Source organism: Rhinoderma darwinii, chromosome 13 (genome assembly GCF_050947455.1).
Source record: "Rhinoderma darwinii isolate aRhiDar2 chromosome 13, aRhiDar2.hap1, whole genome shotgun sequence".
Lineage (NCBI taxonomy): Eukaryota > Metazoa > Chordata > Amphibia > Anura > Rhinodermatidae > Rhinoderma > Rhinoderma darwinii.
In genome coordinates, this window is record NC_134699.1 from 18,664,789 (window position 1) to 18,680,128 (window position 15,340).

At 40.5% G+C, this 15,340-nt stretch overlaps 1 protein-coding gene and 1 long non-coding RNA gene across 3 annotated transcripts in view; one reads left to right on the forward strand and one right to left on the reverse strand.

The window, feature by feature from the left end:
• The window catches only part of ITGA3 (integrin subunit alpha 3), a 48,424-nt gene extending 33,084 nt beyond the window's left edge, over nucleotides 1-15,340 (forward strand). The window contains exons 13-26 of one of the 2 annotated variants that reach the window (XM_075846285.1): nucleotides 53-199; nucleotides 827-924; nucleotides 7,066-7,231; nucleotides 7,313-7,378; nucleotides 7,468-7,547; nucleotides 8,315-8,392; nucleotides 9,921-10,023; nucleotides 10,116-10,292; nucleotides 11,379-11,471; nucleotides 11,736-11,849; nucleotides 12,219-12,317; nucleotides 12,421-12,546; nucleotides 13,726-13,875; nucleotides 14,414-14,504. In XM_075846285.1, the coding sequence (XP_075702400.1) occupies nucleotides 53-199; nucleotides 827-924; nucleotides 7,066-7,231; nucleotides 7,313-7,378; nucleotides 7,468-7,547; nucleotides 8,315-8,392; nucleotides 9,921-10,023; nucleotides 10,116-10,292; nucleotides 11,379-11,471; nucleotides 11,736-11,849; nucleotides 12,219-12,317; nucleotides 12,421-12,546; nucleotides 13,726-13,836 (1,458 nt within the window). In that variant the 3' untranslated portion in view covers nucleotides 13,837-13,875; nucleotides 14,414-14,504. Of the gene's footprint in view, nucleotides 1-52; nucleotides 200-826; nucleotides 925-7,065; nucleotides 7,232-7,312; nucleotides 7,379-7,467; nucleotides 7,548-8,314; nucleotides 8,393-9,920; nucleotides 10,024-10,115; nucleotides 10,293-11,378; nucleotides 11,472-11,735; nucleotides 11,850-12,218; nucleotides 12,318-12,420; nucleotides 12,547-13,725; nucleotides 13,876-14,413 lie in introns of both variants that reach the window. The other variant, XM_075846284.1, reaches the window with a different exon arrangement.
• On the reverse strand, nucleotides 6,947-8,716 carry LOC142666299 (uncharacterized). The gene is made up of 3 exons (XR_012851657.1): nucleotides 7,635-8,716; nucleotides 7,453-7,539; nucleotides 6,947-7,358 (listed from the first exon to the last, which is right to left on the reverse strand). It is a non-coding gene; the product is annotated as an uncharacterized LOC142666299 (long non-coding RNA).

A 15,340-nucleotide genomic window follows, 5' to 3' on the forward strand; every position in this document is an offset into this window, starting at 1 on the left:
CTGTACACAGATCTCCAGTTCTATATCTTACTCTGATTTTTATTCACCCCAGAATAATACCCGAGATAAGCTTCACCCCATACACGTTTCACTAAAGTATAATATTCTGGAGCGTGAACAGAAAATTCCCAAAACGATTGTTGAACTGGACAATTTTCCCATCCTTAACCAAGATCAGAGCACAGAACAAACTCTGGAGGTAAGAGTATCAACATTATATGTATGTAGCCCCAATAGCAACAGCGACTGATGTAAGTTATGACAAGATCTGTACAATTGGTTGACAGGGTTGTCTCACGAAGCCAAAGTTCTGTTAGAGTTTATGGATATCATATAGGGGGATCACCTGCTCAGGAGCCCACTCTATGAGCTAGAGAAACCATGACTCTCACTATGGCGGACTCCAGCCGTTTTGTTTGAATAGATGCATGTAATATTACATTTCCCCTCTAGTGGCCGCTGCAGAGTAAATTTACAGTAAAACTTAGTTGATAAAATGATCGGGGATGTGAGAGGACAGAGTAGAAGCGATCAGATGATCGCCGAAGCAGCTTCCATCTGAAAGGCGTTGTCTTCTGGATGCAACCCCTTTAAGTTATCTATTCCTAGTACATTGCTAATGTTAATATCACTAGGTTTACATCTATGGCTAATAGTAGTTATCACTGACTGACTGAATAAAATTATTGGCCATGGACTGGATGTTTTCTATCTGGCATCAACCAACCACAAAAGCAAATCCAAGTGCACACATGTTATTGTACAAGACACGCTTTGTAATCGAAAAGCTAATAACACCATCAAACTGTGCACTATTGTTTTTCAGATCCACTTTCAGAAAGAGTGCGGAGCAGATAATGTATGTAGAAGTAACTTACAGATGCAGTATGAGTACCTGAGGGAAAACTTGGAGCCACTGCCAAGGTCAGAGCACTAACCGTTACGTGTGACCTAATGTCTAGTCTGCTGCTCATCCATATCATGTTTTCTTCTGATCTTTTAGGCCTCACGACCGTAATTTTTATCTGCAATTATAGATCCATAATTTCGGATAAAAATACTAATCCATTCATATCTATGGGCCTTGGACATCTTCCCGTACAGTATATTCCCATGTCCTATTTTTAGCATTTACGGATTGTGCTCCTATACTTTATAATGTGAGCATGGCCCGCAAATGCAGGTGACAGTCCGCGGCCCGTCCATGCCGTAATCACGGACCGTACACACCGTGATCTTACTCCACATAACCTCTCCCTATATATAACTCTTTTACTCCATATAACCTCTCCCTATATCTCCTCATATTACTCCATATAACCTCTCCCTATATCTCCTCATATTACTCCATATAACCTCTCCTATATCTCCTACTATTACTCCATGTAACCTCTCCCTATATCTCCTCCTATTACTCCATATAACATCTCCCTATATCTTCTCCTATTTCTCTATATAACCTCTCCCTATATATAACTCTTTTACTCCACATAACCTCTCCCTATATATAACTCTTTTACTCCATATAACCTCTCCTATATCTCCTCCTATTACTCCATATAACCTCCGCTATATCTCCTCCTATTACTCCATATAACATCTCCTATATCTCCTCCTATTACTCCATATAACCTCTCCCTATATCTCTTCCTATTACTCCATATAACCTCTCCTATATCTCCTCCTATTACTCCATATAACCTCTCCCTATATCTCCTCCTATTACTCCATATAACATCTCCCTATATCTCCTCCTATTACTCCATATAACCTCTCCCTATATCTCCTCCTATTACTCCATATAACCTCTCCCTATATCTCCTCCTATTACTACATATAACCCCTCCTATATCTCCTCCTATTACTCCATATAACCTCTCCTATATCTCCTCCTATTACTCCATATAACCTCTCCCTATATCTCCTCCTATTACTCCATATAACCTCTCCCTATATCTCCTCCTATTACTACATATAACCCCTCCTATATCTCCTCCTATTACTCCATATAACCTCTCCTATATCTCCTCCTATTACTCCATATAACCTCTCCCTATATCTCCACCTATTACTCCATATAACCTCTCCCTATATCTCCTCCTATTACTCCATATAACCTCTCCTATATCTCCTCCTATTATTCCATATAACCTCTGCCTATATCTCCTCCTATTACTCCATATAACCTCTCCTTATATATCCTCCTATTACCACATATAACCTCCCCTATTTCTCCTCCTATTACTCCATATAACCTCTCCTATATCTCCTCCTATTACTCCATATAACCTCTCCCTATATCTCCTCCTATTACTTCATATAACCTCTCCATATATCTCCTCCTATTACTCCATATAACATCTCCCTATATCTCCTCCTATTACTCCATATAACATCTCCCTATATCTCCTCCTATTACTCCATATAACCTCTCCCTATATCTCCTCCTATTACTCCATATAACCTCTCCTATATCTCCTCCTATTACTCCATATAACCTCTCCCTATATCTCCTCCTATTACTCCATATAACCTCTCCTATATCTCCTCCTATTACTCCATATAACCTCTCCTATATCTCCTCCTATTACTCCATATAACTTCTCCCTATATCTCCTCCTATTACTCCATATAACCTCCTCTATATCTCCTCCTATTACTCCATATAACCTCTCCCTATATCTCCTCCTATTTCTCCATATAACCTGTCCCTATATCTCCTCCTATTACTCTATATAACCTCTCCCTATATCTCCTCCTATCACTTCATATAACCTCTCCATATATCTCCTCCTATTACTCCATATAGCATCTCCCTATATCTCCTCCTATTACTCCATATAACATCTCCCTATATCTCCTCCTATTACTCCATATAACCTCTCCCTATATCTCCTCCTATTACTCCATATAACCTCTCCTATGTCTCCTCCTATTACTCCATATAACCTCTCCCTATATCTCCTCCTATTACTCCATATAACCTCTCCTATATCTCCTCCTATTACTCCATATAACCTCTCCTATATCTCCTCCTATTACTCCATATAACTTCTCCCTATATCTCCTCCTATTACTCCATATAACCTCCTCTATATCTCCTCCTATTACTCCATATAACCTCTCCCTATATCTCCTCCTATTTCTCCATATAACCTGTCCCTATATCTCCTCCTATTACTCTATATAACCTCTCCCTATATCTCCTCCTATCACTCCATATAACCTCCTCTATATCTCCTCCTATTTCTCCATATAACCTGTCCCTATATCTCCTCCTATTACTCTATATAACCTCTCCCTATATCTCCTATCACTCCATATAACCTCTCCCTATATCTCCTCCTATTACTCCATATAACCTCTCCCTATATCTCCTCCTATTACTCCATATAACATCTCACTATATCTCCCCCTATTACTCCATATAACCTCTCCCTATATATCCTCCTATTACTCCATATAACCTCCTCTATATCTCCTCTTATTACTCCATATAACCTCTCCCTATATCTCCTCCTATTACTCCATATAACCTCTCCCTATATCTCCTCCCATTACTCCATATAACCTCTCCCTATATCTCCTCCTATTACTCCATATAACCTCTCCCTATATCTCCTCCTATTACTCCATATAACCTCTCCCTATATCTCCTCCCATTACTCCATATAACCTCTCCCTATATCTCCTCCTGTTACTCCATATAACCTCTCCTATATCTCCTCATATTACTCCATATAACCTCTCCTATATCTCCTCATATTACTCCATATACCCTCTCCTATATCTCCTCCTATTACTCCATATATCCTCTCCCTATATCTCCCCCTATTACTCCATATAACCTCTCCCTATATCTCCTCCTATTACTCCATATACCCTCTCCTATATCTCCTCCTATTACTCCATATAACCTCTCCTATATCTCTTCCTATTACTCCAGATAACCTCTCCCTATATCTCCTACTATTACTCCATATAACCTCCCCTATATATCCTCCTATTACTCCATATAACCTCCCCTATATATCCTCCTATTACTCCATATAACCTCTCCCTATTACTCCATATAACCTCTCCTATATCTCCTCCTATTACTCCATATAACCTCTCCCTATATCTCCTCCTATTACTCCATATAACCTCTCCTATATCTTCTCCTATTACGCCATATAAACTCTCCTATATCTCCTCCTATTACTCCATATAACCTCCTCCTATATCTCCTCCTATTACTCCATATAACCTCCCCTATATCTCCTCCTATTACTCCATATAACCTCCTCTATATCTCCTCCAATTACTCCATATAACCTCTCCTATATCTCCTCCTATTACTCCATATAACCTCCTCTATATCTCCTCCTATTACTCCATATAACCTCTCCCTATATCTCCTCCTATTACTCCATATAACCTCCTCTATATCTCCTCCTATTACTCCATATAACCTCTCCCTATATCTCCTCCTATTACTCCATATAACCTCTCCCTATATCTCCTCCTATTTCTCCATATAACCTGTCTCTATATCTCCTCCTATTACTCCATATAACCTCCTCTATATCTCCTCCTATTACTCCATATAACCTCTCCCTATATCTCCTCCTATTACTCCATATAACCTCTCCCTATATCTCCTCCCATTACTCCATATAACCTCTCCCTATATCTCCTCCTATTACTCCATATAACCTCTCCCTATATCTCCTCCTGTTACTCCATATAACCTCTCCTATATCTCCTCATATTACTCCATATAACATCTCCCTATATCTCTTCCTATTACTCCATATAACCTCCCCTATATCTCCTCCTATTACTCCATATAACCTCTCCCTATATCTCCTCCTATTACTCCATATAACCTCTCCCTATATCTCCTCCTATTTCTCCATATAACCTGTCTCTATATCTCCTCCTATTACTCCATATAACCTCCTCTATATCTCCTCCTATTACTCCATATAACCTCTCCCTATATCTCCTCCTATTACTCCATATAACCTCTCCCTATATCTCCTCCTATTACTCCATATACCCTCTCCTATATCTCCTCCTATTACTCCAGATAACCTCTCCCTATATCTCCTACTATTACTCCATATAACCTCCCCTATATATCCTCTTATTACTCCATATAACCTCCCCTATATATCCTCCTATTACTCCATATAACCTCTCCCTATTACTCCATATAACCTCTCCTATATCTCCTCCTATTACTCCATATAACCTCTCCCTATATCTCCTCCTATTACTCCATATAACCTCTCCTATATCTCCTCCTATTACACCATATAAACTCTCCTATATCTCCTCCTATTACTCCATATAACCTCCTCCTATATCTCCTCCTATTACTCCATATAACCTCCCCTATATCTCCTACTATTACTCCATATAACCTCCCTATATCTCCTCCTATTACTCCATATAACCTCTCCCTATATCTCCTCCTATTACTCCATATAACCTCTCCCTATATCTCCTCCTATTACTCCATATAACCTCTCCTATATCTCCTCCTATTACACCATATAAACTCTCCTATATCTCCTCCTATTACTCCATATAACCTCCTCCTATATCTCCTCCTATTACTCCATATAACCTCCCCTATATCTCCTACTATTACTCCATATAACCTCCCTATATCTCCTGCTATTACTCCATATAACCTCTCCCTATATCTCCACCTATTACTCCATATAACCTCCCCTATATCTCCTCCTATTACTCCATATAATCTCTCCCTATATCTACTCCTATTACTCCATATAACCTCTCCCTATATCTCCTCCTATTACTACATATAACCTCTCCCTATATCTCCTCCTATTACTCCATATAACCTCTCCCTATATCTCCTCCTATTACTCCATATAACCTCTCCCTATATCTCCTCCTATTACTCCATATAACCCCTCCCTATATCTCCTCCTATTACTCCATATAACCTCCCCTATATCTCCTCCTATTACTCCATATAATCTCTCCCTATATCTCCTCCTATTACTCCATATAACCTCTCCCTATATCTCCTCCTATTACTCCATATAACCTCTCCTATATCTCCTCCTATTACTCCATATAACCCCTCTATATCTCCTCCTATTGCTCCATATAACCTCTCCTATATCTCCTCCTAATACTCCATATAACCTCTCCCTATATCTCCTCCTATTACTCCATATAACCTCTCCCTATATCTCCTCCTATTACTCCATATAACCTATCCCTATATCTCCTCCTATTACTCCATATAACCTCTCCTATATCTCCTCCTATTACTCCATATAACCTCTCCCTATATCTCCTCCTATTACTCCATATAACCCCTCCCTATATCTCCTCCTATTACTCCATATAACCTCCCCTATATCTCCTCCTATTACTCCATATAATCTCTCCCTATATCTCCTCCTATTACTCCATATAACCTCTCCCTATATCTCCTCCTATTACTCCATATAACCTCTCCTATATCTCCTATTACTCCATATAACCCCTCTATATCTCCTCCTATTGCTCCATATAACCTCTCCTATATCTCCTCCTAATACTCCATATAACCTCTCCCTATATCTCCTCCTATTACTCCATATAACCTCTCCCTATATCTCCTCCTATTACTCCATATAACATCTCCCTATATCTCCTCCTATTACTCCATATAACCTCCCCTATATCTCCTCCTATTACTCCATATAACCTCTCCTATATCTCCTCCTATTACTCCATATAACCTCTCCCTATATCTCCTCCTATTACTCCATATAACCTCTCCCTATATCTCCTCCTATTACTCCATATATCCTCCCCTATATCAGATCCTATTACTACATATAACCTCGCCTATATCTCCTCCTATTACTCCATATAACCTCTCCTATATCTCCTCCTATTACTCCATATAACCTCCCCTATATCTCCTCCTATTACTCCATATAGAAATGTAGACTGCTGTCCGATTCCTTCTTCTGGTCAGTACAATACATTACACAACGCTATCTACTGCCATCAGTTACTCTTCTTATTCCTTTGTATTCTGTCCCACAGAGTTAATGGAACGCAGATTCTTTATTATGATGTTAATGAGAACAAGGTATTACTTCGAATAGTTGTGACCAATTCCCCAACTGCAACCTCCACAGCTGATGATGCCCATGAAGCCATGTTAAATGTCACTATTCCAGATGAACTTCTCTTCTCTTCAGTACGACCAGTAAGTGGCAGGAAGATGTTACGATGTACGGCCAGATCAGATCTCTAGACTAACAACATGTTATTGTCATTTTGATATCAGGGATCCTGTGTCTTTGAAGGAACTGTCTTGTGTCATCTTGGGAACCCTTTCCGAAGGAACCAGAGGGTAAGTAAGCTATTAGGGTCTACAACAAATACATTATCATCAAGTATTATCTGCTGTTCATGTGGTAATCTTACCACTCTTTTCTGTAGGCTGAGATTGTCATCTCTTTTCAAGCATCTGGAATTGACTTGAAGACCAGAGAGGTGGTCGCTGGACTCCAGCTGTCAACGTAAGAAATAGCAACAGAATTTTAGAGGAACCTATGTGAAGGACACCTGAGTAGAGTTTCTAAATTAAAGTGTACCTCCAAGTTTACCTTCTCATTAGTGGAACTCCTTAAGCTATGACCCCCTAGTCCTCTTCTGTTGGCTTTTTTTCAGGGGAGGTGAAGATGGCCCACCGATTTGCTCTCAGGAGCCACAGACTCTAGCTGTAGTGGAGGTCTCAGGACACGGAGAGTTGCTTCCACTTTATGCATCCGTTGTATACACGTCTGTATACCTTAAAGGAGTTATCAGTTTTAGAAAACCCTATTTAAAAAAAAATTGAGTTAATACACAGGGTTCCCCCTTCAGGTCCTTCATCCATCAACCAGAGTTGCTGCAAAGAACGCCACTTACTTTGGAGGAACCAACATGTCCTTGCATTACAAGGATAGTCTATTGATTTTAATGGGCACCATGTAATGCTTCATTTATCCAGTGGTGGTGCTGGAGGGAAATGGAGCCCTTGCTGCCAGGTTCCCCTGCTGATTACAGCCGATCGCTAAGGTTTCCAATAGCGGGACAACCTGGGATCAACTTATTTTCAGAGTATCCATATAACAAAAAAGAATTATACATAACAGACAACCCCTTAAAATCTATGAACTTTGACATTGTTGACTTGGATAATTTACAGCGCTGGTCCATGATGATATGTTACAATACAACATTTTTCATCCAGTCCGTCCATGTGGGATAGATGCAGCTAAGCTCCTCTGTGTTTTCCTTTTAGATTGAGTAAACAGATCGATCTTGAGGAGGAATATGCTGACTTCTTGGTAGAGTACACAATAAAGACTTCATTATCCGTGTAAGTACTCCCTTAAAATATATACTCAATTATAGAGACAGTGGAAGGAGGAAAGAACCGCAGCAGCAGGGATTATTAATATGTATTCCATGTGTAACCGGGAGCTGCCATATTGGAGTATAGAGCAGCAGGAAGTGTGTGCTTTATGGCTGCAGCAATAGCTCCTATTAGCAGCAGACAGTTAAATAGAGACACGATATATTGCAGTCCTGCCTATCTTGTCTCCAGCAGGACAACAGATCTGTCATTCAGTCATTTTATTGGCTGATAAAAATTCAGTCTGCACTGCACAGCAGAAAAGAGAGATGTACAAAACGAGACGTGTCCGCCGCTTGTGTGTTCTCTAGTGGTCACTGCAAAAATTTAGATGTTTCACAATGTATTTTATTTAGATACACCCTATGTGAAAAAAACCAGTGTCAAAGGGGGTTAGAGGCAGACTACCACCCTATAAATGGTCGGATCAAGTGAAGATTATGTGCCCCTGCTTCCTCAGTGCTGCCTTCTAGTAAGAACGTCCTTTGTTGCCCATAGCAACCCCACAGCTTTCATATACTGTATTGATGAGCTGAGGTAAAATGAAAACTGAGTTCTGATTGGTTGTTATGGGCAACAAAGAACATTCTTAAGACAGCTTGATAAATGTCCCCCGTTAATTGCAATTTTTTGCTGAACTTAAATTAAAATGGATGGACATTTCTTTGAGAAGACACTTCACCCTATTGTAGCTGGTATGAATAAAACCGGTCATCGAATTCATGAAAAAGCGCTTTTTACTCGCAAACAATCTGGACTGCGAAAACTGCCATCAACCTCTGCGTTGGTTCGCTCATCGCCAATGTCGTGATGGATATTCTTGGCAGTGTATTTACAAGAACTGTGCGTCATCATGGGGATCCATCAGAAAGGGCTTTTTCTTTGAAAAGTCACACATCGCTACGCATTAATGCCCTCTGGTGTTTGGAAACCTCTGAAAAACAAGCTGCACAACTGACTGGAATATGGGAACGCACCATAGTTGATGTGTAAGCTTATGTTTATAAATAAATTGTTATCACTAAAAATATTGACGGGGACATATACTTCATTTGTGTTAACAACTATTCAATCAGCGGGACATAAACTTCACTTGATCCAAATGGTCTTGGGTGACAACGGAAGAGTCTCAATAGATGAGTCAATCCTTCTCCCCTGATAAACCTGTCGTCAAGGAACTTTGATAATAGGTTTGGCGTACTTATGGGATCTTTTAACTCAACATATATTAAGACTAAGCAAGATCAATGGGGTTGTTCCACGTGGACAACTTCCAAGAAAGAAGCCGGCCTGCCGATAAAGTGATGGTTACAGGTCCGGCTTCTCTAACCCCTGGTGACCAACTGTTATAACGGGGGAGTGCCAGGCAGCCAAATTAGATTAACTATTTGGAGTGGAGTTACCCTTTAAATTCGACCAGAGGATGTAATAGTAATGTTGTTTTATGTTAAGTCACTGTCTCCTTCTTTACTCTGTATGATGGGAAACACAGGACACCACAGAACCTACAGACCTATTTCAGTGGCCAAGTGATGGGGGAATCGGCCATGAAGACCGTGCATGATGTGGGTAACCCTGTGAAGTTTGTATTTATGGTGAGAGATGGTTGGGGTGTAGACAAAGTATCCCAAATTGGCAGTTAATAGCCTGAGACATTGCTCTAACATGTGTCAGCTTTTTGTTGTAGGTTAAAAAAGAGGGTGAACCTCTGGACAATCTGGTGACCCTGAACCTAGCCGTGGAATGGCCGTATGAAGTGACCAATGGGAAGTGGCTATTATACCTTACAGAAGTGCTGGTGAAGACAAAGAATGAGACACAGTGCCAGCCAACCGGAGACGTCATTAACCCTTTAAACCTCACAGTAAGCCCATATTCTACATCCTTTGCAAAATGAAAGACTAATAAGCAGACCCCTTGCTGTCATGGACTGTCTATTGTAGACATGGATTCACAAAATCGAAACAGACCATTTGCCTCAACCAGTTGTCAGACACGTCTAAGTCGTGGTCCTCCGGTTTGACCCAGTAGTGACATCTAAGGCAAAAGAGAAAGGAGAGGGTAAAGTGCAGATGGCAAGATCCATTAGCAGAAAAAAAAATTCCCACTAATAAAGTCAGGATAAGCCATGGTGATGGCACATGGTAACAATACGGAAAGTCAAAAGCATATTTGGACAACTTGGGCCCTAGAACAGCAGTAAAAAGCAACATGATGTGGCAAAACATAGTTGAAGTGGTGGTCCACTTTCAACAATTCCTTTTTGTTAGAAGTGTCTTCAATATTAAGCTGATCACAGGAATCCCAGCGATCAGCTATAATCTGTGGAGGAACCTGGAAGTGAGTGTTCAATTCTCCTGCAGTGCCACCACAGGGGAAATGAGGCATTACACACATTACATCTACATTGAAATCAATAAAACATAGACATGCTGGGTCCTTCAGAGCAAGAGACACTGTTTGTAGCCGTTTCCCGCTCCCCACTAATAAATGAGGGTCTTGAATGGGCGACCCTCATTATTAACTAATTCCCCATTTGAAAACTAGTTTTTTTAAACAAGCTCACAGATGATAGCAAAGATAAATTAACAGAAAGGAGACAAACTTGTTCATTGTTGCATATTTCTTGAATCCATCATATACTAATCGGTCGATGTCTAGGGCTCCATGGTCAGTAGTTGATGGACATCACAGGACGCAGTATGACATAAATGTACATTAGATTTTTGATGCATGTAATTTTATATTTCTAGACTATGCTTTGTGTTTTTTTTTTTTATTGGGTTTTTGTTGCGTTTTTAGACACTGGCAAAAAAAATATTGTAGACTGCAGTATATACTCTGTTTGCTTGACTAGACATCAATGATTTTTTATCTATTTCTATTCACAACCAAGCTGATGGCCACAGTCCTCCTCCATCTTAGCGACTTGTTTTTTTATTTTCTGCAGCTGTCTGGGGGTAGAAGAAGAAGAGGTACGGAAAAGTTGGAATTGCCAGATATCCTGGTTCTGCCGGCTGTTAAGAGACCAAATACAGTACTGGTAAGAATCAGGACTTGTTAATCGTTTTTGCATTAAGGGACCCTCAAACATTAGGTATAATCCATATTTTTTACTTGATGGCCTTGAACATTAGCATTTCTTCTTGGTGGAAACCTCTAGACTCCATACCAGTCATGTTCTCTTATGTTCTTCTTGACTTTGCTGGAAAAGACCACTTACCATTTGGATTGTAAGAACTCCGTTATATAGCATGCATTTCCACTGCCTTCACCTGTATTCTAATATAGTGCATTGTGTTCACAGAGCTGTAAAGGTGGTGGTGCCAACTGTGTGCGTTTTCATTGCCCTTTGAATGACATGGAGACGGAAGCCAATATTACTGTGCATGCAAGAGTTTGGAGCAGCACCTTCTTAGAGGTGAGAATTATTTCCAATTTAATCCCGAAGAGAACTTCTTTTAGCTTCACAATAGGCCCAATTCCATGTGTACTGACCCAGTACGGCAGGACATGGAGTGGGTACACATCAGTATTATGGACCTATAAGCACTCCGTGTTCTGCTGTATCATGCCTTCTTGATGAACCATGTTCTCCCCTAGAAGCAATACCTCTAGGGAAATGAATTGTGGCTTGCATGGAATCACACAAAGGGATGGAAAGGGCCAATAGCACGTTATGGACGCCATATTATGGATCAGGACCACATGGATCCGTGACATAGTCATACTTGAAATGCCATATTTTCCTCTTGTACCTGAACTCCATCTCTTTTCTTTGTTTTCTCAGGATTATAGATATGCCGACAGAATTTGGGTGGAAGGAGCAGCAGAACTTTATCTGAAAACCAATATTGACTCCATAAAAATGCCGAGCCACCATATATCAGTAGGTCTAACGTCAGATCACCGGTTTTCTGTAATACCATATTAATGTTTATGAAGATGTATTTTCCACATGAATCATCCATACTTTCTATTCCTCAAATCAGTTTGCAGTCACCATAGACTCTGAATTGGTAGAAGCACCTCCGGCTGAACTTCCGCTTTGGCTGATCATTGTTTCAGTGGTATCTGGAATTTTGCTTTTAGGACTTATCATTATCATCCTGTGGAAGGTAAGAGATGAAATCCCCCCAGATACGGCCCCTTTACCTACCTCTGTAGACCACTCACTAATCATTAAAAATATAACCTCACCTCCCTACATAGCAGTGCTTGGTTGTAAAGAACCACCTTATTCGGAGCAGTTGGCCACCTATTAGGATCTCTCCACCACAAAGAAGACTTTGATATATAATAAGATCATGACATAATGTTGGGTGTCCAATGGTTGGACACTGGCTTTAAAAAGTCACAGACTCTGTGCATCGCACACAGGGAGACACAGGAGGGGAGCACACCAGGGGACAAGTACAAAACACAGAGGAGAACATCGAAGAACCAGAGACTGGGGGAAACATTTTTTTATAAGAACGTCTGGGAGGCGAACCGGATCCATCGATCGGTCCACCCCTTGGGTGTGCCACTTGTCCTACCCTATGACACTGATGAGCCTGTACATTAAATTATAATATAGATTTAATTCGCAGAATGTTGAGGTAAAGGCTGGATTTACGTCATGTTAAACAGTAGTCCGTCCTATTGGTCATATCTTCTGATGTGGAATCACAGTTTTGCCGGGTGGAGGACTTCTGAGGGGTTTGATACGCTTAACAGATAATTCCTTTTTAAAACTATTTTTATAGGTGGAATTTTTACTATGTAATTATGTTGTACCCTCTAAATGGGTTTTTATGAAGATCAAATTCAGTTGCAAGCAGTGTTGGACTTGGGTTTCATGGGTCCACCAGAGAATTAACCTATCAGAAATAGATCCAAGTGGCAAGTCAAGTCGGTGCCAAATGGGATTGTCTTCTGCTAGACCTTTAGGACCATGTTATATGAGGGGCCTACTGTTATATCAGAGCCTGTGCCCACAGGAGGATCCAGCAATACTCTGGTGGGCCAGTCCAACCCTGGTTGCAAGAGATGTGCTACAAGGTTACAAGTATATCTCAGTTTTATGCATGGAAATTATACAGTTTTTAACCCTGCTTGACCTGTTGTTCCTCGCTTGCCTATATATTGAGCTAATTATTCCCACCCCTCATCCTGTGCAGACACCTTCAACATTTTTACAGTCTTTCAACCTGATAACCAAAGCTCTCTGGTCTCTCAGACTTTTGATGTGTAATAACCTGTGACATTGCCCTATGACTTTCCTGCTTGGCCCTCACCACTCTCCTGCCTTATAGTGTGGATTCTTCCGGAGGGCCAACACCCGCGCCAAGTATGAGGTCAGAGGTCAGAAGGCTGAAATGAAGGTGCAACCATCGGAGACCGAGAGATTAACACAGGATTCCTGAGTCCGATCTCTGACCACTGACCCCAACCCTGCCCCTCGGGTAACCAGACAATCTCAGCCAAGCGCTTGCAAACCTTTCCCACCTCCACCCACTACTTGTGTCTTTATCTGTTGGTCTCCGTGGTACTTAATAATCTACTGTACAATCTTAAAGCTAATGTCTCTTGTAAAATGTCTAGGTCTATCTTCACTCTATTTATTCTGTCTAGAATTATTGTACAAAAATTCTTACATTTATCTACCTTTATGTTTATTTCAATCCTAACCATATCCAAATGTCATCTCTAAATTTTAACTACAACTCACCTCATCTCCTCTGTCTATATGCCATCTTCCTCATCCTCATTACTACCACCATATTAACCTGTTATTTTTCAAACCCCCCCCACTGTCTCCTGGACTTTCCATACCAACTCTCTCATTATTGTGTCTCTTCTCGTTGGTGTTTTCCTTCCACATTTCATATCTCTACCTGAACTGTTGACTCTTTTATGACCTTTCCACCTCAACATATTCTAACCACAATATCCATGTTGACCCTCCCTACATATCTCCATTTGCTTCTCACAATTCTACAGGTTGGATTTTTCCATCGTGTCAGACATTACAGCCTGGGTCAAACTCACTATGCTGTGTGTGTCCGTCAAGAAGAAAGACAGGAGCTGTGCGGCAGGCTACCTAACAGCCAAAGACATTGGGTCACCACCTGGAAAGAAACGGCCAAATACTACTGAGAACGTTCTACTGCCAAGACTCATCGGGAGCTGGACTATCTCCTGTGATATTGGCTTCTCAATGACAATGGGGACATTGCAAAAAAAGGGGGGGGGGGTGGTCAGCTATAGATTATTTTATGAATGACTTTATATAGGAATTTTATTATTTTACTATGCTGGAATAGAAAAAGACGCTGGCACTTGAATATGGGCGGCAGATTTCTATTTGACTTTGGTGCCATGGAATAGGGGGGGGGGGGCCTGACACTGGAATATTGATAGACTATCCTGAAGCACTGGAATTACAGACACTAAAGACGTATTTATCAAGTAGAACATGGGAGACCTGGACTCTTCCTATGCTTTTTGTGACTTTGGATAAAAGACACTGGAAAAATTCCATTATAGAACATGTTTTATTGTATATTTGAGCAAGAACGTCCAGATCTGAAGCTCTGGAGGAATCACTGGAAAACTTTTGGGTGACACTGGATGAAGCTATAAACTCGCGGAGATGGCAGCTCACATGTATTGCACATAATAAACCCGTATGTTTTACACTGTCATAGATATGGCGGATGTTTATGGACCATATGTACCTTGGACAGTTAAAATGAATGAGATTATTAAAAAGTTCATCGTATTTCAGATAAGGCAAAAGAAAACAATGAATTCACTCCATAACAATGGAGATATCATACACGTCCAAGCTTTCCATTATGTTCATTCCACTCTGAGATGTAAATAAAATAGAATCATGAAATAAATATCTGGATGTCTAAATTTTCA